This window comes from Botryllus schlosseri, chromosome 1 (assembly GCF_051294905.1).
Source record: "Botryllus schlosseri isolate E-star chromosome 1, Bs_hap1, whole genome shotgun sequence".
In the NCBI taxonomy this organism is placed as follows: Eukaryota; Metazoa; Chordata; class Ascidiacea; order Stolidobranchia; family Styelidae; genus Botryllus; species Botryllus schlosseri.
In genome coordinates, this window is record NC_137236.1 from 37,846,661 (window position 1) to 37,869,436 (window position 22,776).

Here is a 22,776-nt window from a genome sequence, read left to right on the forward strand (position 1 = left end):
TTACATCGATCTTTACGATTTGAATATCACATTCATTTCACTATAGCAATCACGCGTTTGGTATGATAATGGAATAATCCGGTTGAAACACATACGCTTCGTTTTGATGCCGACATTTATGATGGTCAAAGTATTTAGAGTTGCAACCCAGGTAGAAGTAACGTTATACATTCCTGTTCTATTACAAGTCGAAGTAGCGATTTTCCAGACACGTCCAACATGCTGCAAATGAAATGAAAGGTCGGAATGTACTTAAGTAAGTAATTTCAAAAATAGATTTGCTAGATCAGTGGTTCTCAAACTTTTTAGACGCGACTTCCTTTATGACAGTAAAACATTTCGCGGCCCCCTTATCGTAATATCACAAAATGCAACCATAATGCTAGCAATCGCAACGGATAGTTTGATGGCATGGAAGGGTATGACTGTTGACGAGAGAATTCTACAATGTGAGCGAAAACCATGAATTGGAGGTAAATGTTTTTTCAGTTAACCGCAGCTTCGCGCTCCCCTTCAGATGCTTTCACGCCCCGCAAGGAGGACGTGCCCCTCCCCCTCCCCAGTTTGAGAACCCCTGTGCTAGAGGGAGGCGCATACTTTTAGCATTTGAACGGAGTTGTTGCTTTAAAGATTTGTGAGATGTTTTTAGCGACGAACACCAAACGAGTGATAACGCTACAGGTTTGCAGTTCGTTTATCTTTATAGCCGCACAAGAGCGAGTAGCTGATTGATTCGATTGTCGAGTTTAGTCGAGTATCCCTCATTGTGACGCTACAACAGACTGTAATATATCAAGGTTCAAATATATACCTTTTATGCGACCACAAAGAAAATAATACCTGTTATCGATCACATTAAAGATAGATTGGTATTTTGCAAGCCACACCGATTTCATTGCACTCTGTGACTTTGTTGTTGTATTCAGGACGGTAACTGCCGCACCCCAAACCATCCAATTAGGGTGACCCGAGCTCGAAGGGCGCCCAAAATTGTTTCGTGAATTAACATAATTATAAAGTATTTTTTAGCAATTCATTCATCTTTTTTTTTTTTTTAAATCCGCGCATCGCACGATTCAATGTTGCCAAATTTATTGATTATTAGGCACCCTTCCCCAACAAAAATACGCATGACTTATAGAAATGGGCATTTAGGCGTCTGCCATTACTGCACCACGACGCACCAAAACTAAGTTATAGGCCACGTAACATACGACTCTGAGAAGTGTGCCAGAACGATCAGCAGCTAGAAGACCTTGGCCGACAAGGAATGCCCCTGTGTTGACCGAAAACTTCGATATATATATATACATATATATCTTTATATGGTTAACTGTTCATAGGCGCCTGAAGGGCTGGCGCCGAATATTCCTGTCCTGGCGATCTGAACCTAACAGGACAAATGCCATCCCGCAGTGAAAAAATTATTTGCCAGTAAAGAAATAGCAATTTGAAATCGTGTGCGTCTTGTAGTTTAGTACGTTTTGGCGATTTCCATATCTTTTGACATAGCAGATATAGCAGGTCACGAAATAGCATTAAGTAACGAAGTCAATATACCAACGGGTCCGCCGAAGATGTTTAATTATTATTTAGGGGTCCTAGCTTTTCCAACACACCTCACTCAGCTATACCGGTAAATCTGATTACGTGAGTAGAACCAGAATAAAAAATTAATAGCAATACATATGCAATTCCCGATCATGTTGTCCGATTCAATCATGTATTATATCAATTTCTCGCGCCTCATGGGTTTAGGCGAAATATGGTTCAATACACCACAAATTGCGATACAATGAAAAGATGGGAAAGCGTCGAAGCGACTTAAACTAGTCTATGGATTCAGACACCCACCTTGGCCCAGGCGATGTAAAGAAGAGGCATGCGGCACACTGAATGAAAAGTAAAGAAGATAGTATGGAAAAAAGCAAGCGACAAAAATGGGGTGGCATGTCATGGAAGGCGAGATCGATAGGTCAGTCGTGGTCCGGTAATCTTGAGGATGAACTAGTATTCATCTAGTTATAGTTGCTTGTATTGGTGGGTTATGGTTGACTCACTAAACCAGTGGTTCTCAACCTATTTTTAGACACGCCCCCCTTTTTGATAGTGAAAAATTTCGCGCCCCCCCTTATCGTAATATCACAATATCCAACCGGGATGCTAGCAACCCCAACAGATTGTTTGATGGCATGGAATGTTATGAGTGTTGATGAGAGACTTAAAAATATGAAATTCGGTCTGTATATGGAGAAACACGCGTGAACTGGAGGTAAATCGCGCCGAGCGCAATTTTTTTTCAGTTCACCGATTCTTCGCACCCCCTTCAATGCTTTCACGCCTCCTCAAGGGGGGGGGGCGCCACCCAGGTTGAGAACCACTGCACTAAACAGTACATCCAATGTAGCTCATAAGTAGCGGCAAAATGCGTATAGGCTGAGGGGAGTCTGGGAGGCGAAGCCCCCCCCCCCCCAGAAGTTCGGTTTATCACCCAATGGGGGTCCGAAGACCAACGTATGGCTGGCTGACGAAGTTCTGTTGCGGTCCTGGTTGTATGATCATGACTTCGGAAATGTGTTATTTCCAGTAACGTTCGTAGCTCTGCACTATGCTTCGTATACTGCGATACGGTCAATCGACGTTTCAAGGCTTCTATCCGCGGAATATAATATCGAAACTTTCATTTGTGTGCCTTGGAGTCGATCATTATCAAAATACTGCAGCCAAGGCTGTGTCAACAAAAAGAGTTCATGTACCATCTAAAAATAGTACATTGGACGCTCTTTTGTTCGAAATTCCATGCTGGTGACGTCATATGTTGTGATACGATTGTTGATGTACAATGTTCTTTCCAATTCTCTACTAGTTGCTGACGATTACGCCTGACTAGTGTCAGCCGAAAATATTTGGGCTCATTTCATTATAAATAGCCTATACTATTCAATTGGATATCGAAACTATAATTCTCGTTGATAAATTAATTTTCAGGGGCAAGGACCGTATTATTTCAGTTCTCGAAAGATTTGTTTTTTACTGCTCGATTAGAATCATTAAAATTAATACTAGATTGACATGCAAGTACTTGAATCATCATTTTTACACGACGTCTCCATGGCAGTGATAGCCTACAGGCACCAAACACCCCTAACCCCTAACATCGACAAAACGTTGTTTTGTTTATTGCTCACACAAACTACGTTGTAGCTTACAGCCTTTTTGGAATACTGTAATTCCAAAGCCGCACGATACACGACATTCCATACTCACAGCTCTGTAGCAATTTCAGCACAGACACTATCAAGGAATGAAATCCTACAAGATAATATCCCTTAGAACAGTGGTTCTCAACCTATTTTTTAGACACGCCACCCTTTATGATAGTGAAAAATTTCGCGCCCCCTTATCGTCATATCACAAAATCTAACCGGGATGCTAGCAACCCCAACAGATTGTTTGATGGCGTGGGAGGCTATGATTGTTGATGAGAGAATTCAAGAATATGAAATTTGGTTTATATATAGAGAAACACGCGAGAATAAGAGGTAAATCGCGCAGAGCGCTAAAAAAAATTTCAGTTGACCGCTTCTTCGCGCCCCCTTCAGATGCTTTCACGCGCCCCCCCCCCCCCCCCCCCTCCCAAAGGGGGCGCGACCCCCAGGTTGAGAACCACTGCCTTAGAACGTCATTGTATTTCGTTTCGTTGTGGTGTATTGATGGACTCAAATATTCATTATTCTCGTTGTACAGGCGTTTATAACTGTGTGTTCAAAAATCCTTACTGACAAATAATGCTGTTTGTTAGATTGATTTGATTGAAAATTCAATGTCGCATGACAATAAACATCTATGGAGAGCGTTGGTGACGATTCGAGATTGAAAGCCCCTTGTACGACCGACAATGACGTGACGACATGTTCATATATGATATATGTCTTATACACAAGGTATTATTGACTGGATTTTCTCTCAGATTTCCGTCGCGCACAATGCCCAGTGGCGCACCTTTACTCTAAGCGCCCCCAATCGCCCGTAGTTTAAGGCTGTTGAGATCTTATTCGTTTGCTTGCGTGTGGTATTCATGGTGTTTTTCGACTACCATGGTCATTAGGGTTGTTCAAAAAAAACTTTTTTTTCCAAATCTCACTCGCCTGGTGACTAAATGGTCAGGTTGTCCAAGAAAACAATGCACACCAAATTTGACTCAATTCCAACCAGTCAAGGCTGTGCAATCTTGAATTGAAATTTTTAATTTATTAATAAAAATAAAAAAATAAAAATTCTCAAATTTTTCTGTCAACCCCATGAAATTGTTGAGCTGTCTTCAAAGACGATGCAAAACAAATTTGAGTCAATTACGACTTGTAGAAGCGGAGTTATTCGCGTTTTTCGTTGATAATTGTCGGATTATCCTTGATCCGGGGATTATCAACGAAAAACTCTAATAGTTCCGCTTCTACTAATCGGAATTGACTCAAATTTGTTTTGCATCGTCTTTGAAGACAGCTCAACAATTTCATGGGGTTGACAGAAAAATTTGAGAAAATTTTATTTTTATTTTTAATAATAAATTAAAAATTTCAATTCAAGATTGCACGGCCTGGACTGGTTGGAATTGAGTCAAATTTGGTGTGCATTGTTTTCTTGGACAACCTGACCATTTAGTCACTGGGCGAGTGAGATCTGGAAAAAAAGTTTTTTTTGAACAACCCTAAGGTCATATACACCAGGCCGATATTATTCATTTTATTCTGTAGCTACCGACTTGTAGCACGGCCCACTTCTATAGGCATTTATAAGACACCGCCTACACCAGGGGCGGGCAACTTCTCCAGTCGGCGGGCCGGATACAGAAAAATTAGGTACTTGGCGGGCCAGATTACTGAATCGCCCATTTATCCACGTATATAAGGAATAAATCGTATTTAATGAATGTATTTTAACGACAGCAATGTCACTTCAAAGCCATTTCTCGCCGATAATGACGAAGACGATGTGGATTTGAGAACAGCGTTGTCATACAGGCGCCGTCATGTCTGCTTCCAACTGATCAATGAACACACGTTGCAATCCTTAATTAAGATTTCAAGGCATTCGATAAGCCCGGTACCCAAAATTTACCAAGATATCAATTTATTAGGATTGAGTAGTTGACGAGATAGCGTCGTTGTTCAACTGTGTGGCCTAATTAGTCTCGATATTGAATTCATACGACCCGCGTCCCCCACGAAATTTGAAAAGTGACCCGCGACCCGTTTCGAGTTGGCGGCCCCTGGCATTAGCGGGGTCTTACGAAAGCCTAGAAGTGTGCCGTGATACAAGTCGGTGGTTACGGGCTCAAAAATAAGATATATCCGCCTGGTGTAAATAATCTTTGTAGTCGACAAACACCATGATTACCACAAACGACATTAGGGTTGATTACATCGTAAATGCCAATAATGCAAGTCTTCTCGCTTCGACGAACTTTCGGGAAAGCTCCACTCTCTCACGCTGCGGATACACGTATATAATAACATACAGTCACTAAAATTTGACGTAGTAAACAAGAAGTGGGTAATCTCGGCAGACTGGGGCTGCGGGCCACATTATCATGTAAGACGGAAAACTGTACGCGGACCGGACAAAATCCCTTAGCGGGTCGGATCCGCTCCGCGGGCCGTATGTTGCCCGCCCCTGGCGTACACGGATGAGATGACTAGGAGGAGCCTAGATAACCTCCAACAGTTAAGTAGGAGTCGACCTCGCGAGCGCCTTAATCCCCCAGGGAATGCTGGCGCGCAATTTGGCAACCAATGCACCGCACTGCCGCCTTTTCAAAATTAGAATTGCAAAAAAGTAGTTTAGCCTCGAAACTGTATATAGTAAATGTAACCAGTTGTGTAAGTGACGCATGTAAGCAAAATTTATTCGAGTTCTTCGAGAAATTGGAAATTTGAATTAGCAAGGTTTGCGTTTAGTTATACTGAAGTTTACTGTGAATCAGTGCATCAGCATAGAGCAGTCGTTCTTGAACTTTTTAGACAGCAAACGAAATCTGAGTTCTATTGGCATGTCGCGACCCAAGCCCAACACATCAAAAAGAATACGTTTTAATATCATTATGCTACGTTTTTACGGGCATGTGTGACATAGAACGCGCAGACAACCTTTGTACGCATCGCCACTCTAAGAAACATGTCTGAGGCACGCGATTTCAAATTGGGGTGCACTATTATTCTCTGGGGCCACATTTGCACAGTGCAAATGCGGCGCCAGAGCAAAATGGTGTACTGCGTTTGCATTCTGTCTACTCGGATTGCAAGGACGGAACTGATCGGTGCTGACCATATCGACGATCGGGCATAATATCGAAAGTTTCGGCCACCCCATCGCCGGTCAATTTTGCCCAGGGTTTTATCGTCGTCGATATTTTTTGGAACCGCACTTTTCCTAGCCGTACGTTGGCTAAAACATCATGTCTTCCTGCGTTCCAGAGCGGAAGTGGTTGGTCTTGAAATACCTGTGTATCATATTCCCGCACCCGCTCGTTTCACACCTCTATACGCTAAAGGATTCCAACGGTCTGCGACGATGCTTTCCAGAAAAACAGATGTCGGACAAATGTTATCATGAATTCAAACCAATTTGTGTAATCCGGAGGTCAGAGAGAGAGAGAGAGAGATGGTATTCTTTTTCGCCCGCACCATCGAGATGCTTTGACGACGGAGATGCGATACGGCCTTTATGGTAAAGTCATCTAGTCTGCACCAGAGTTGGATCAATTACAATAATTTAATTCAGTTCAATTACAATTACAATTACAATTACTCTCTTGCATGTTTTCATTACATTACAATTACTATTACTCAATGCTAAAAATATCAAATTACAATTACAATTACAATTACAATCACAATCACAATTACTGTTAAACATATAATTGACTCGGTGGAGAGGTGTTCTTTGACAACCGTAGCGACGTAATTAGCAACAATCTCAAGCTATTCATGTTTCATTTATGATACGTAGAATACCCTTTACCTAAAAAAAAACTCGAACGTATTCGAACTATTCCTAATCATGAGTACTGAAAACTACAAACACAGAATAATGTTTTAAGCGACTGTTAACAACCAAAAGTTAGAGCGACTAACAGCAAATAGGCTGCAGGACAGTTAATGAAATGCAATCAAACGATTAGGCTACTCAGAGCTGAGTGAGTATAATGAAATGTAATTGGTAAGGCATCAGCGAAAAGGATGATACCGATGGCAAAAAAGTGTGTAAAATTTAAATGAATGAAAAAGAAAAGAACCTCCTGATAATTATGAATTACAACATTTTGGTTCGCATTTACTTTTTCACCTGCTCGGAAACTGTTTGATTGCATTTGATGAACATTAGGGTGCGAAAAGTTTCTGGCCCCAGTAAATTTGGCCAAGATTGCGTGATCAAGTTTGATAAAGCCTTGGTTTGAAATTGAATTTCTTTTTGTAATTGTTGCAGCAAAGATTCGGTACTGGTCAAAGATTTAAAAAACAAAAACTCTGACCGTGGTGTAGGGAATGGTTCAGCGCAGGTTTCCGAAGAGTTTATTTGCTGTTCATCCATTTTTGAAATTTTCAGATTTAGGGCGGAGATAATAAAGTTGGCTGATCCGTGAAAACGCTAATCATGTGATTAAAAACTGCTAATCGGGACGCCTTTTAGGCGGAGATAATAAAGTTAACTGATCCGAATAATGCTAATCGTGTGAATAATTACTGCTAATCGCTACACCTACAGTTGAAAAAGGTTACGAGCGATGTTTAGTCGAGGTGTCCCGAGTTTTCAATCAAGTGGCGTTATCTGCTGCGTCATAATGTGGAAACGCGGTACAGGCGGTCAGTTGTAAATTTGTTGAATGAAACAGCAGCCTGCTGATAACGATACTGCCACTGTAATAGGTAGAATTATTATCATCATCACAAAATGAAAGTCGTGTCCAACTCGTACGGTACAGCTAAGAAACGAATTATAGAATATTAATGTTGTTCTGCAATGGTGGGTGCATAATTAGTTGATTGTTTAGTGGAGCCATTACCTAGGGGACAATCGACACGATCATCATCGGGAATATTTGTTCTAGGAATGGTACGCAGTGTACGCAGTTTTTATAGATAACTAGTTGCGGTTTGTTAAATCATGAGATTAACACTAACTTTATGCGCTAGATCAACCGGTTTCCTTGATCCTGGGTTGATGAATCCTGACGAATGCGATAATCGACTTTGTTGTAAATCCAACTTTATTATCTCCGCCCTTAGTTTAGCCCACTGATTCTCTAACTTTTTTTAGACACGCCCCTCTTTATGACAGTGAAATATTTCGTGCCCCCCTCATCGTCATATCACACAATGAAACCAGAATGTTAGCAGTCCTTACAGATAGTTTGATGGCATGGAAGGTTATGACTGATGATGAGAGAATTCTCCAATATGAAATTCGGACTATACACAGATGTTGAAGTGGAGGTGAAATGGAGGTGAATCACGCCAAGCGCGGAAAAAATTTCAGTTCACCGGAGTTTCGCGCCCCCCGTCAGATGCTTTCGCGCCGCCCAAGGGGGGCACGTCCCCCAGTTGTAGAACCACTGGTTTAGCCTACATTGTAATTCACAAAGTTTTCTGTTGCTTCTGAAATATGTGAAACAGTTTAACATGGCTGAATGATCTAGTTATGACGCGGCACGCATAGAATACCGATGTAAATAGGCTAATTATTACAGGTGGCGACTGTGTACTAAGACCTTAAGGCATTGCGGCCCCTCGTCGTCATCCTGGTCCGTACCGGATTTTCATTGGTGTGACGAATAAATTATTGATTGATTGATCATTTTATGTTGTGATTGTCAGGTTTCCATAACAATGTAATTGAAATTGTAATTGAGCAAAATTTTTATCAAATTGCAATCACAATTACAATTACACAAAATAGAAATGCTTCAATTACAATTACAATTACAATTACATGAAAAAATGTAATTAAAAACATTTAGTAAAATTACAAATTACAATTGATCCAACTCTGGTCTGCACCCCCATTTTTTTCTCCTCCATGCTACCCGTGATTGCTGAGCGTCTAGCAGGATAGCCGCGGATACATGTTTTCGAGTCTTTCATCTGACACGGCCGGGGATCGACCCCACGACTTACCGATCAAGAAGCCGTACGCATCACCATTACACTATCTCGCTCGGTACGGAACATTTTCATGATCTAGCCATATTGTCGCAACGACTTTTACACATGGTATAGTGCCCAATACAGTGCTGTCGGACATGTACAAACTATCCACAGGAAATTCGTTGCAAAAAATTCAACAAACATTACATACATAGTAAAAGATAGTTCTGTTATACGGTAGCGACCCAAATTACACCCTTCTCGACCCATGTTAGGGTCGAGAGTCTCGAGACCCATACTTCAAGAACCTCTGACATAGCGGTTGCAATTTCCAGCGAAATGCTGATATTGGTAGGCTACACTAGACAAAGAGTTGATTATAACATTTAAGCTATTGATAGGCCTACATAACATACTAACTCGGTAGCAACCAATCCAGCGAGGCGGTATCGGTTTCAGTATACCTGTGCCAGCTTCAATAATAATGTCATCACTTCAAAACAGCACGATATTGCCATGCAATAAAAAAAAATGAGGAGTAGTGTTTTAATAAGATACCCACATTGGCCTAGAACCAGGGTTGTAACCAAGTCACAAGGTTCCGAGTAACAAGTCAATCTCACTTTTATAGTTTTGACTCGAGTCAAGTCGAGTCATTTTCAATTCACCACCGAGTCAAGTCCGAGTACAAGTGTGCTAGTAGAGGCTCGAGTCCGAGTCATAGTATTTTGACTCGAGTCCGAGTCCAAGTCATTATGTTCACTGTTCAGTTTTCAGTTCAATCCGGTTAAATCCACCTTTTTCAATTCTGCTAGAGTGATTTAGAATGGCTCGCATCCAGAATACAGTCATTTCCTCAGTCTTATCAGTTTCTGACGCTATTTTTCAAGTATCAGGACTGATAAACGAGATACCAATAATTTGGTAACTTTACGATACTTTGAAGTTACAATGAAATGTCTGTCTTGACCGTCCTAGTCTCGAGTCATATGCCTTATTTCGAGTCATATGACTTGGTTCGAGTCATGCACAATGACTCGAGTACAAGTCGAGTTAATACAAAAATTGACTCGAGTCGAGTCACTTTAAGCATTTGAAAAAATGACTCGAGTGAAGTCGAGTCACCAAAAATTCGCGACTCGAGTCATTACAACCCTGCCTAGAACAATCGTTCTATGGAACACTAGGGCCACTGTTAGACGGTCTCAGAGGTACCGTGGAAGTGAGGACACACAATCGACTCAAACATAAGATTTGTGATGGTGATTCCATCTTCTCCATAATTGGTTTCAGGTAACTAAGCTCGATCAGCAGCCGGATTGTGACAGTAGCGGTGAAACGCCATGTGCAGTGGCGTACGCAGGAGACGTTGGGGTTCGGAATCGAAACCACGTCCTTCTGAAATGTCAATTCCATCTTCCATATTTATAAGCTGATATGTTATTAAGAAATTGCGGGACATAGCGGGGGACATAGCGTAGTGGTGACGATAAATGCCTTGAAATCGGGCGGAGTCGGTTCGATTCCCGTGGGAGGTTTATCTGGGCTTCGCCCGACGAAAGAAAGTGCTCATAAGGAATGGAAAGAACTAGTAGAAAGGGCCGTGGCTTCGAAAAGATCAACATCGAAAAGAACTGTGACATGGTGAGGTGGATGTCAGTTTACAAGGATCGCTACTGATGCGTGTCGTTCGACATCCTCCTATCTGATTATGACATCGCATTGTGTCTTATCGCATTGTACATTGTGTGTGACTAGTTCAGATGAAAAATATAACTCAACGATTATTATTATTATTATTGGTATCATGCGGTTGCGCATCGACAGAACAATACTATGACACTTTCCGAACGTAAAGCCTTGCATGAACTGGTGTCTGAAAGGGAACAGCAGAAGCCCCACTGATTTGCAATCAATTTTTATTGAAGGTTTTCGCTTTGTGTGAAAATTTCAATTGTACTGTTCGTTTAAAATAGTGGTTCCCAACGTGGGCGATATCGCCCCCAGGGGGCGATTTGGCGGTCTAGGGGGCGCAAATGACGAAGGGGGCGATAGGGAGCGAAAATGGACAAAGAGGGCGACAGGGGGCGAAAATAGCGAAGGGGGCGATAGGGGGGGCGATGACGCGTCAAAACGGCTGACCTTTTTTTTCAGTCAACCCACGGAAATTTAATTGCAAAAGTGTCAAATTGAACATCGAGCCGAAAACTTGACCATTTTTTAATTTTAGTCAACCCGCCGGTGATTACAGTTTGTATGCCCATTTTTCGGTACCCAAAATTTGGGGGGCGATGATCGGTGTTGAGCTTGAAAAGGGGGCGAAGGGTCGAAAAAGGTTGGGAACCACTGGTTTAAAACATTGTTGCTGTGTATTGTGGTGTATTTTTGTGTTTTCATGACTTAACAAAAATCTGAAGTTCCGCGACGGCTTGCAGATTGCCGGAAATGTTCCTCGAGTTGGTCAAGGTTAAATACCACTTGCCTAGAACATATAAATGAGAGACATACACAATGGATGAAAAGGCGCAGATGATATAATAAAAGGACACGCGGTGAAAGTGAATCTACCAGTGGCTCAAGCTTATGCCTAACGAGTCTCAGCCAAAGATAATGCTTCATTTCAATATTAATACACTATTCAATTATTACACCTGCCGCCGTCCCCGTGTTCTACTTACGTACTTATTTTGTATCATTTTAAGCCCCCAGTAGACAGCACAAGCAAAAGTGACGACTCTTTTCAGCAATCGTGTGACTTTTTAGGCAACGGCTAAACCAGATGCCAATATGGGCACTGGTCATGACCGTATGAGTCTACGCCCTTGGTACAGAAAACAACTGCTGTAAAGTGAACCTCGAGAAGTCGCGCCATACGCAAGCCAAACTTATTCAAATTGAACTACCTTGATTGCTTGATTGTTTGTTTTTTCGTTGAGTTAATTACCTGATGTGTGCGTAATCCAAGGTAGGTTTTTTTGTGCAATGCAATCCAGTTCGTTCTTCGAGTGCTCTGCTCGACGGTTGCCTGCCCTGGACGACTTGCCGAAGTCAAGCTTTTGAAGACTACTGCGGCTGAGACGGCATCTTATTCGAACTGTCACGGTGTGCTGTGTTGGAGTAATTTCTCGTTTCGACGTTCATTGATCCGTTTTGGAAGCTGTTGCTATTTTCGAAGAATTAGTAACATTCTACACAATCCGCTCCGGCAAGACGGTCAAAGTCGTGGACGCAATCACTTTTGATAACTGCCAAGCCTCTAAAACGGTGGTCCCCGAACTTTTTTAACTTGTGGCACACTAGAAAATTTATAAAACACTCGCGGCACACATACAAGAAAGTTGCGTTTAGAAAATAATTTACGTGATAATAAATTTCATGTGCATGATGAAACCGCGTAGACCAGGGATTCTTAAACTGGAGGCCGCAAACTGGGGGGTCCATAAAAAGCCAATGAAAATATTATTGGTTATATTTCGAGGTCATCAAATCTTTATTTGTGTGTATTTATATTCATCATATATTGAAAAAGATCAATAAAGAGAGAGCATTTCGAAACAGTCCATCCCGAAAAATTATCCCCATGACAACATTCATCTCTTGCGCACGGAAGATTTCGATTCCAGAAAGGTCTGACTTTACCGGGGCATAAATTTATCACAGCTCCAAAACCGTGTCACGAGTCAACGTAAAAGTTTGTTGATCGCATTTTCAAGAGGAGAAATCACGCACGACCAGTATAACCTTGATAAATCAAACATGTTGAAACACAAATTGCATTCTCTATGCCTTCAATTTATTAAATCAAATATTTCATTACAAATTCATTTTATTTTATCGCGATGCATACAATTGATGCAGTTTTCGGAATTGGAATGGGGGTCACACAACACCCAAAAATATTTTTTAGTAGCCCCGGTAGAAAATGTTTCAGAACCCGTGGTTTGGAGATTTAAGATTACTAAGCTGAATACTATACCTTAAAAGCGCATGAACACTTGAAGGAGCTGCTCCGCACTGCTTTGACGACATATAAGCCTGATTTCAAACACCTTGCAGCCCAGGTGAAGACGCACCGTATCAGTACACAATAATAAACTACAGCCTATATTTAGTGTGACGGAATGAATTCGTATTTTTGTGTTGTTGCTCTTTTAAAACCATGAGATTTTCGATATGCGGCTCGCGCATGCAGCAGTTCTGCCTGCCCTTGTCCATATATGGTCCGAGCAGGTCTTGAAACCAATCAAGTGGTTTTGAAGTCGATATCGCAGGTTTATGTCGGACTTTATCAACCACTTCTTTAGGTATGTTTCGGCTGTATTGACGCAGCAGTCGTAAACTACTATGGACGCAGTCAGCAAGTAACGATATCGGATGCCCTTGAGGTATTCAAGCGACACAAGCGGGGATAGCATCGACAGCTCTGCTTCAGTCAAGAAGAGCTCTTTCAATCGTCGCTTTTTTCCTCTTTTTTTCTGTTCCTTGACACTTTCCATGCCATAAAAGTCGTTACATTGTCACAGTCTTGAGATGGACTAGAATGCAACCAGCGCCCGGTTCATGATGCGAGCTGTGAAGAAGGCCTGGATTTAAAAGTTTGATTTTGATTGCGAGTTAGGGACTTGCCATTCGTTCCTAGATTCGTCAACTCAAAAATCGCAGCGAGGGAGACGCTGTCGAGATGAAATTTTTGAATGATATGCAGATATGACAACGTTAACGTGTCGTTGAATTAGCAAGTCGTTATACTGTGTCAAATCTAAAACAAGGCTTGCATATTAGATCGACCATTGTCTCCGTAACCACGCCAGTGGCACTACGCACGATCTGTTCTTCGTTGTCACGTTGAATTGGAAACCCTGAGTCCCGAAGGACAGATACGGCTGCCGACAACACAGAGCTTTCGGTTCGTCGCTTACCATCGTGTGGTTGTGCGAAATTAATAGTAGATATGTCGCTACCGACGCAAAGGTTTCAGCGAGCCTGAAGAGCAGGTTGTCCAACTATTTTGTAGTGAGAGGAATGTAGACTTACTACACACGCCAAGTGTGATTTATAAGATTGAAGCTACGCGTAAACAATTATTATTGCTGATTAATGCTGATATTTTACGACACAGCGGTGGCTCTTATAGCCCTTGAGGCTCTGTGCAGGGGGAACACGATACTGATAGTCATTGATACAGCTACATTTAATTTTGTAGGTCTGGATTTAGGGCTGGGTTGAGGTTAGGGGTTTGGTTAGGATATATAGGCCTACATAAGGGTAATGTCACGGTTATGTTTGGGGATAGTTGTGGGGTTATAAGCAGAGGTGGTCAGTAACGAAGTACTTCTACTTTTTTGAAGTACTCAATTAGTTTTCCTCTACTTCTGGTACTTACTCAAGTAGATCTTTTCCCGCTACTTCTACTTCTACTTCGTAATATTTTGTGAACTACTTACTTTCTTTTCGCTATTTTCAGTTTGTCAAGTAGAAGTAGTTTAATCCCCCAATAAGAAATATAGCCTGAGGAATTTCGGGGCTGCTTTCAGGTACTACCAACATTCAATTTTCATAAAGGTCATGTAATACCCAGAATTTTCGCTGCGCTTCGCGCACAGTAGATATGTTGAATTAAAAATATGTTTTAACGAAAGTATCGCTGAATATAATTTGAATGCCAGGTTGCGTGGTTCCTTTCACACCGCATTGTCGCCTATATCAAATATTTCGTCACAGTAAGTATGGCCGCCCATAACGTTTGAAAGCACCGTTTCGCAATCTAGCAATTACTCATTATACCTAGCAGCCCATGACGTGTTCTAATCTGGAAAAGTGGAATTTGACTTTTTTAACGTTAGACCTGTTTTAGCAAACTGACGTTGAAACTTTCAGGACAAAATACATGAAATATATTTTCCGCTTTTTAGAAGTAGTATTTGTATTTTTCTTTCAATTACGAGTATTATAGGTTGAGGTATAATTATAGTTTCAGTTCTTTTGTCAGGGGAACATACATGTTGAAGTATAAAAGAAAGTGTAGTAATGCCTTATATTTTCCGAAAAAAAGAACTATACACTATATGGCATTTTACGATCTGCTATATTTTTAATTACCGTATACTAACCGCGCAAAGTGTTAAAGCCGTATCCGACACAACTTCTCTGTATTGCTCTTCGACTGAACTAGGGGCCTTATGATATGATGGAGGGCGCCATGCCGTGATATTCTCTAAAACGGGGTGTTCGAGTGAACAAAGGATTAGTATCATCATCATCATCATCATTTAAATGCCATGATGTGGACGACTGCTTATTATGTCAAAAATTTACACCTACTGGAATGAATTAATATGAATGAAGCCCTCTATACACCTTCCGCAAAGCCCCATTTGCTGCTTTTGACGGTCCATGTGAACGAATTACGATCGTTTTCACAACTACTTACTTACTTGAGTATATTTAAAGTCAGTCAATTCTACTTCTACTTCAAGTAGTCTTAGGTTACTTATGGAATAAGTACTTCTACTTGTACATGAGTAGATTTTTCCGTCGCTACCTCTACTTCTACTTGAGTAGCTTTCCTGACTACTTTGACCACCTCTGGTTATAAGTCACAAGCTGAAATTACGCATGCGAAAGTGTCCCATGCTCAACTGTCGTTTTCGATTGTGTCGCATGCTCATATGTCGGGCAATCCGAGAAAATTGCTTGAGACATCCGAGTCATGATCTCTGTATTCTTGCATTCTGTATTCCGTAGCTTGTAGATTTGAAATGAAGATTGCAATTCTCTGCCTTGCCATTTACGCTTACGTCGTCTACGCTTCTGAAGGTGAGTATTCTGCATTATGTTCTATGAAATATACCCATCTGATTATTAATTTTGTAGATCGTGTTGATGGTGAAACGAAAACAAAGCAAGTGAGTCGTTATTCCGTCGCAATAAAAATAGCTCTCGAAAGGGAATTTCAGACATACGACGTGATCCTTTCTTCTCGGTTTAAAATCGAGCCAACAATTCACGCCGATCTCGACTTCAAGCTACTTAAGTTTTTTTCTGTGTTTTCAGGGAGTATATGACGCTCATTATTACAACCAAGGATATTACTCCTACGACGCAAAGCGGGCGACCGTCGTCAGACCTCGACGCGCCCAAAGTTTGCAAATCGGTCTCCTTCTCTGGTTTTTAGTCAGTGAGTGATTCGAACATATTCATCGTTCATTCGCATGCTGAAAGACCGATTTAACTCACGACAAGTGGACGGTTCTACGAAATTTTTGTTGCAGTGTCCAGGGAACCTGCCACGACTACAGTTACAACACACACAGTGACAACAGTATCGACCACTGAGGTGAGATTATCTTCAATATTGATCTGACGAATCTTTGGCTTGTTGGTCTTGTTCGATATTTACGAAGACTGACCGTATGGTCGCCTTAACAAGGTCGTAAAGATTCGGTGAGTTACAAGTCAATTTTATTTTAAAGTCAGGGATCATGCAGCGGATCAAGTCCGAGTCATAGTGTAGAGACTCGAGTACGAGTCCAAGTCGAAGAGTTCACTGTTCACTATTCATGCGAAATGACTCGGGTACAAGTTGAGTCAATACACAAATCGACTCAAGTCGAGTCATTTTCGATTTTTAATAAAATGACTCGAGTCAAGTGGAATCAACGAAAAATTGCGACTCGAGTCATTACAACACTGCACCTCAGTCCTGGTGAAGTGTGCTTTAGCTCAAACGAATTGGAATATACAAGAAAGAAAGACAATGCTGTGATATACCACGAAAGTTCCGTGGCGATAACGACGATATTGTTGTAGCAAGAGTATCGATTTTTATTGTTTCCAATGATAATCCATAAGTCTTTTTAATCAGAATAGCAGTGACTCATAACATTTTTCGGTCTTGTATACACCGTGACATTAATCTATCACTGTTAATAAGTCACAAAATCGAAGAAAGCGAATACAAGAACAAATTCGACGGCATGCCCCGAAATATTAGGATACGTTTGCAGGTGCAGAATAACAGAGTGACACAAGCACTGCGTTTCTCTGAAATTCATGCTGGACATTGTATATGATGAATTGTCCGCCAGTTTCTAGCACATTTTATGCGTTCTAATCAGGCGATTGACCAAGCCAATTTTCACAGATGTGCGTTCAAAAACCGCAATCTTCCGATCACTGGCAAATCATTATTTTGTCGCTTAGCCGATTTTGAGGAGTCAGCGTATTGAAATCAATATTCTCCCTAAATAGCGTAAAACGAGATGTTTTATCATCTTATGCGACATCACGATGATTCCACTTTCGCGAGAGATAATGAGAAATGTCGCGCTTCGCTTCGCAGTTCTGGGAAAATGCGCTTTCGACAAACTTGCGCGGGCAGTTTTGGATGCTAGGGACTTGTTTAATTTGTGAGCCATCTCATTGCCTTTAGTATACCGTCATGTCCGGTATTCTATACGAAAGCGATGTATTTATTTTGAAATTCAATATCGATAAGAGTGGCTATAATAGCATTGAAAATTGTCCCCCCAGGCTCAGATAGGCGGTCATGGTGATAAATGCGGTAAACCAATACTGCGAACGACGATTATCAGTTCGACAGGTATCGTGATTAAACGCAACTCGCCATTATGGCGGATCACCGCGCTAATCACCATAATAATCATTGGGGCCGATTGCTCTGAGCTCTGTTCATATGAAAACACCGTCGTTCGACAGTGGCGAGATAGCGCAGTGGTATAATCCGCGGCTGCAACACCAATGGGTGCGGGTTCGAGTCCGACCGAGGTCGACTTCCGAATTCCGATATCTAAGTGTTGGAGGTTTACCTAGGCTCCTCCTCGCCACTTCATCCGCGTCGGCGGTGTCTTACAAAAGCCTAGAGGTGGGCCGTGCTATAAGTCGGCAGTTACGGAAAAATAAGAAGAATATCGGCCTGGTGTAAATGACCATAGTAGTCGACAAACACCATGAATACCCCAAAACAAACAAACAAACCGTCGTTCGACCAGTGCTGCGCCTTCTTTTACCTGCCGAGCGACCAACGCGTCTCCTTTTATCCGACGATCTACGAACGTGCTCTTGTTTTATCGGCCCATCAACGTGCTTTATTCTATTTGACTATTCACCGATGCCGTACGATCAATGCGGTTTTTATCCGTTGCTTACATCTAAATGCTCCTGATGTTTCCTGTTGCTCAATAAAGTGCAATCCAGCGTATTCGCCGACTCTCTGTTGCGGACCCCAGATGGAAAGCGACGTTGTCTCACTCAGACAGCTTGCCACAGTTGAATTTGCAAAGGTTCTGGTGAAACCCGCTATATTTGTCTGATAATCCAATTCGCATTCAATTGCGCATGACTCGAACCAAGTCATGTGACTCAAGACTCAGACGGCCAAAAGAACGAGATTTCATTGTCATTTGGAAGAATAGTAAAGTAACCACACTATTGGGATTTCGTTTATTGGCAGTGGTACTTGAAAATGCGACCGGAAACTGCTAAAAGTCAGGAAATTTTGTATAATATAAATACGAACCAATCAATATCACCAAACAGAGTTATAAAAAGTGGGTTTAACAAGACGTTGACTGGAAACTGAGCAGGTAATACGATGACTTGAACTCGGACTCCAGTCTTGATACTCTGGCTCGGACTCGACTCTCTGCTCGATGACTTGGACTCGGACTTGACTCGGTGGTAAGTTGAAAATTATTCGACTTGACTCGAGTAAAAACTAGAAAAATGAGATTGACTTGTGACTCGGAGCCTTGTGACCTACTGGTTACAACCCTGCATCGAAGCATCACCACCACGCTATATCCCCAACTAGCGTGACACAAATTGCTTGATCGCAAATGAGCTTAAAATATAAGAGATAGATTCGGCAATTCAGAAAAACGTGTGGTTTCTATTTCAAACTCCAACCTTCCGTGCGTACGCCACTGCCCACGACGTACCACTACATCAGTCACAATTTGACTACTGATTGGAAATAATTTGACTGCAACCAACAATGGCCAAGACAGGCATGTTATCAGATATCATATGTTAATGTTGATTGTGGGTCGTGCGTGACCTCCAGATAACCCCTGATGTTCCAGGAAAAACCAGGTAAGACCCACGGGCTTAAACAAATATCACGCTTTCAATGCGTTTCTATGCAATTTGCCGTGAATACTAGTCAGTCGTCAAGTGTACCAGACCACAACCTGACATATCGATCTCGCCTTCGTTATTCAGTCATATGCCACACCATTTTGTCGCCTATCCTTTTATATATTTCCTTCTTTTACTTTTCATTCAGTGTCCATCTCCATATCTCCTCTTCACATCACCCAGGCCAGTTGTTCTTGACTTTGTCTCCGGCGCCCCCCAGGGGGCGATTTGGATTTTGAAGAGGGCGGAAACGCTCAGGGGGCGGAATGGGGGGCGCTGGGCTCAAGGGGGCGGTATGTGGGGCGCTTGAAGAAAAATCGCCTCTCAGTAGATGGTGTAGTAAGGACATATGATTATATAGTAAAACAATAGTTCTATAAATCCCTGAGTTCTCATTGCAAACTAACATTCGACAAAATCTGTCAAATCATGTTTTGTTGCGCTCATCGCAAAATGTCCACCGACGATGTTTCCATGAATGCAATGGTATATTTTAATTCTTGTAAAATGATTTAAGAGTACTTTTGGATTGCCAATTCCTCGTTAAACACTCCCGTCACACTAGCTACTCCAAGTCGTTTCGACAACTTCCTATCTTTTCATTGTATCACAGTTTCGTGGTGTTTTGAAATGATGAACATAATAATAAACTGATATTTATACAGATAGCTCGGGTTATTTTCCACAAAATGTTTTGAACTAGGTATTGTATCCTGCATCGCACTGCGTGTCGAAATCGAAAAAGCCTCGTAGGTCACTGTACAACTTTTGAGAGTGATGCTCTGTCAATTAAAGATATTTTGAAGCTTTTTAGCCAAACTGATTAACTAAATATATTTGTATTTGAGAGCTACAAAATTAAATCGTCAGAATATTTCATCATCGCATCATAAAGGATTATACTGCTTAGGTTATTGTTGTTACCCCCATTCATGTTAAAGCTAAAAGCTTGGTGTAGTACTAAATTTTATGTGAGAAAATCTCTAGTACATTCTCAGTTGATTTACTATAGTCACACGAAGCAATAGAACAAAACCCGCTACAATTAACTTCCCCGTATTGTCAATCACAGAGGAGAATTCGGGATGTGTATACATCGATCTCGAGCCAAATGCTATGAGCCCGTAGGCCTTATGCGATGGTTGTTATAACAACCCGGATTTGATGTCGAAAATAGCACATGCAATTATACTGTAAATTGGTGAAGTGTTCTAATAGTGAAGTCCCAACCCGAATTCGGACTTGGGCCACGTACCCATTGTTTTTACTACAGTCCTTGAAATAGGGGGGCGCCGGACCCAGGTAATTGTTGAAAGGGTGCGCTGGAGAAACAAAAAGGTTAGGAACCACTGACCTAGACCCATGTAGGGGTCTGATTTGAAATACTATACTCCAAATCGTTTCGACACCTTCTTATCCTTTCGTTGTGTCGCAGTTTTGCGGTGTTTTGAAGTAATAAATCATCAATAAACTGATATTGATAATGATCTTACCTGTCCTATTTCTTCAGAATCCGTTAGAAGGCTGGAAGCAGATCGGGGATGATAATTGCTACTACATATTGTCATCGACTACCGCCACCTGGACGACGCCGATGACGCATGTAAAGGCCTCATAGACGGAGGCAGACTAGCAGTCGTTGGTTTCAACAAGTTGTCCGATGAGAGAACGTGAGATGATTTTCTTGGTTTTCAATCGAATGGGATTCCCGTCGTCTGCCTAAAATGTTGCAGGGCTCTGAGCGAGGAGGTTGGCGCTACGGGAACCACTTTCTGGATTGGGGCCAAGGGTGTGTCGGAATTGACCAATGGTTATGTCAACCTTGCACAATTTATCGCTCCGTTGGATGGATTGAGTGCGTTAGGCTCGCATACCCTCTTCAGTGCGTCGATAGCTGACAGTAGTCCTGACGGTACCACCATCTGTGCGCGCGTGGGTGCCTCTGATCCTGACGATCTGAAGTTCGAGAACTGTGCGGTCGAATCCCGCCGCTACATGTGCGAACATTGCGTTTAGAAAAAGCGAATCTGGACCGAACCGGATACAATGACTGACGTTTTTCATGGAATCGAAGAATTCAAGGCCTGCCGGACGGTATCGGATCTGATTTATCCACATACCCCCCCCCCCCCCCCCCATACTCAAAAATTCTAGTATATAGGCTTCGTTTCGATTATATAGACATATTACCATATGTCCTCTTTTATGAAGATATGTCCTCTTTACTCAAGAAAAGTGCATGGATGGTCACTGCTTGAAAATGCCCAAACGTCCTCTTTTTCCCGCCTATTCTTTCAACAAGGATTCTATACGAGACGCTGTATTTATGTACAGAAAATTACTGTAGCCACGAAACGCGCAGAATTGCTTGTTTAGAACAGGTTTTCCAACAAATTGCCTTACCAGCTCTTTCTTCTTGATTGTTCTTGCAAACATTGTTCAACGTTCTCCGTAACATCTGAGCCTTTTTACGTGCCAGGATCTGATGCAATTTCTCTGGCGCCCGTTCAAACTTAGGATCAGTTTCGAGCATCTATACCAGCGGTCGGGAACCTATGGCTCGCGAGCCATATATGGCTCTTTTGGGTGTAAGATATGGCTCTTTCGCAAATTTGTAATTTTGTACCGAATTGATCAATATTGCAGCAATTTGTTAGTAAATTGTCATCACAGACAGAATATTTATTGTCGTGGCAGTAAAAACACGTCTCGGAGAGGTAAAGACAATGCAAATTCAGGGCTCGGGATCTACTTTTCAAAATCCTCAAATTCAAGTTGCTGTCGCGCCTGCGACCAATATCACTCGCAAATTCGATGTACTCGACTCGAAATTTTGTAATGCACGATACGTTGAATGATCAAAGAGAATAGCATACATACACTGTAAATTCGAGACAACACAACCGCCCTATTTTACGTTGGTGGCAACGGCCAATGGTGTAAACAACGCCGCGATCGAGAGAAATTTGATGTCTTCCCTTTTTTCGCGTTCACTTTTTCTCAATACTGACAACGTCATCACCTGTCGCACACAGCCATGTGGTTCTTTTGCGATACGACGTCATGACAGGTTGAGTATGCGGCTGTGCGGTGTGCGTCGATTTGAGGACTTTCTTAGCCATTACCGGTATCGCATCTCACCATATCGATAAATTGAAAGGTAAAAGCTAAAGTATTCGCCTTCCTTAGTATGTTACATCATGGTATGCTACAATATTAGTGCAATCAGGGCTTAGTTAGGCTGGTGTAGTGACATTTTGAAAGTTTGAGGAAATTTACAACATGGTCCTGGTCAGGCATTACACCATTTGCTTGCTTAATTATGAAGCACTTAAGGCTCGAAGGAGATGTGGTATAGGTGGTTGATGTCGTTTTCAGGGCCTGGCCAACTAATAGACGTTGAATGGTTTTTACATGACCATCACCTATTCGTGTTCCCCCTGAACATGCCTTGTACACGAAGTGTTAATTGGCA

At 41.8% G+C, this 22,776-nt stretch overlaps 2 protein-coding genes across 3 annotated transcripts in view; both read left to right on the plus strand.

Moving 5' to 3' along the window:
* Positions 1–21,423, plus strand: part of LOC145441749 (uncharacterized) — a 113,397-nt gene extending 91,974 nt beyond the window's left edge. The window contains exon 5 of the mRNA XM_080319691.1: positions 21,051–21,423. Coding sequence (XP_080175817.1) covers positions 21,051–21,317 — 267 coding nt within the window. The 3' untranslated portion in view covers positions 21,318–21,423. The remainder of the gene's footprint in view (positions 1–21,050) is intronic.
* On the plus strand, positions 15,750–21,170 carry LOC145448991 (uncharacterized). Of its 2 annotated transcripts, XR_013918094.1 has the most exons (6): positions 15,753–15,959; positions 16,017–16,048; positions 16,197–16,320; positions 16,415–16,479; positions 20,812–20,971; positions 21,035–21,170. XR_013918094.1 is itself a non-coding variant. In XM_080327451.1 (5 exons), the coding sequence occupies exons 1-5, from the start codon at positions 15,902–15,904 to the stop codon at positions 20,917–20,919; spliced, it is 387 nt and encodes a 128-aa protein (XP_080183577.1). In that variant the 5' UTR covers positions 15,750–15,901; the 3' UTR covers positions 20,920–21,051. The 2 variants fall into 2 exon arrangements, 1 of the variants encoding a protein (XP_080183577.1); XM_080327451.1 differs by having other exon boundaries at positions 15,750–15,959; positions 20,812–21,051.
* Positions 21,424–22,776: the final 1,353 nt, after the last annotated feature.

What these genes read in the sequence shown, in the direction of transcription:
- LOC145448991 (XM_080327451.1), top strand. Translation starts at nt 15,902, where the DNA reads ATGAAGATTGCAATTCTCTGCCTTGCCATTTACGCTTACGTCGTCTAC. An exon ending in CCTTCTCTGGTTTTTAGTCA is followed by an intron (nt 16,321 to 16,414) that starts GTGAGTGATTCG and finishes TTTTTGTTGCAG; the next exon opens with TGTCCAGGGAACCTGCCACG. An exon ending in CAACAGTATCGACCACTGAG is followed by an intron (nt 16,480 to 20,811) that starts GTGAGATTATCT and finishes CTATTTCTTCAG; the next exon opens with AATCCGTTAGAAGGCTGGAA.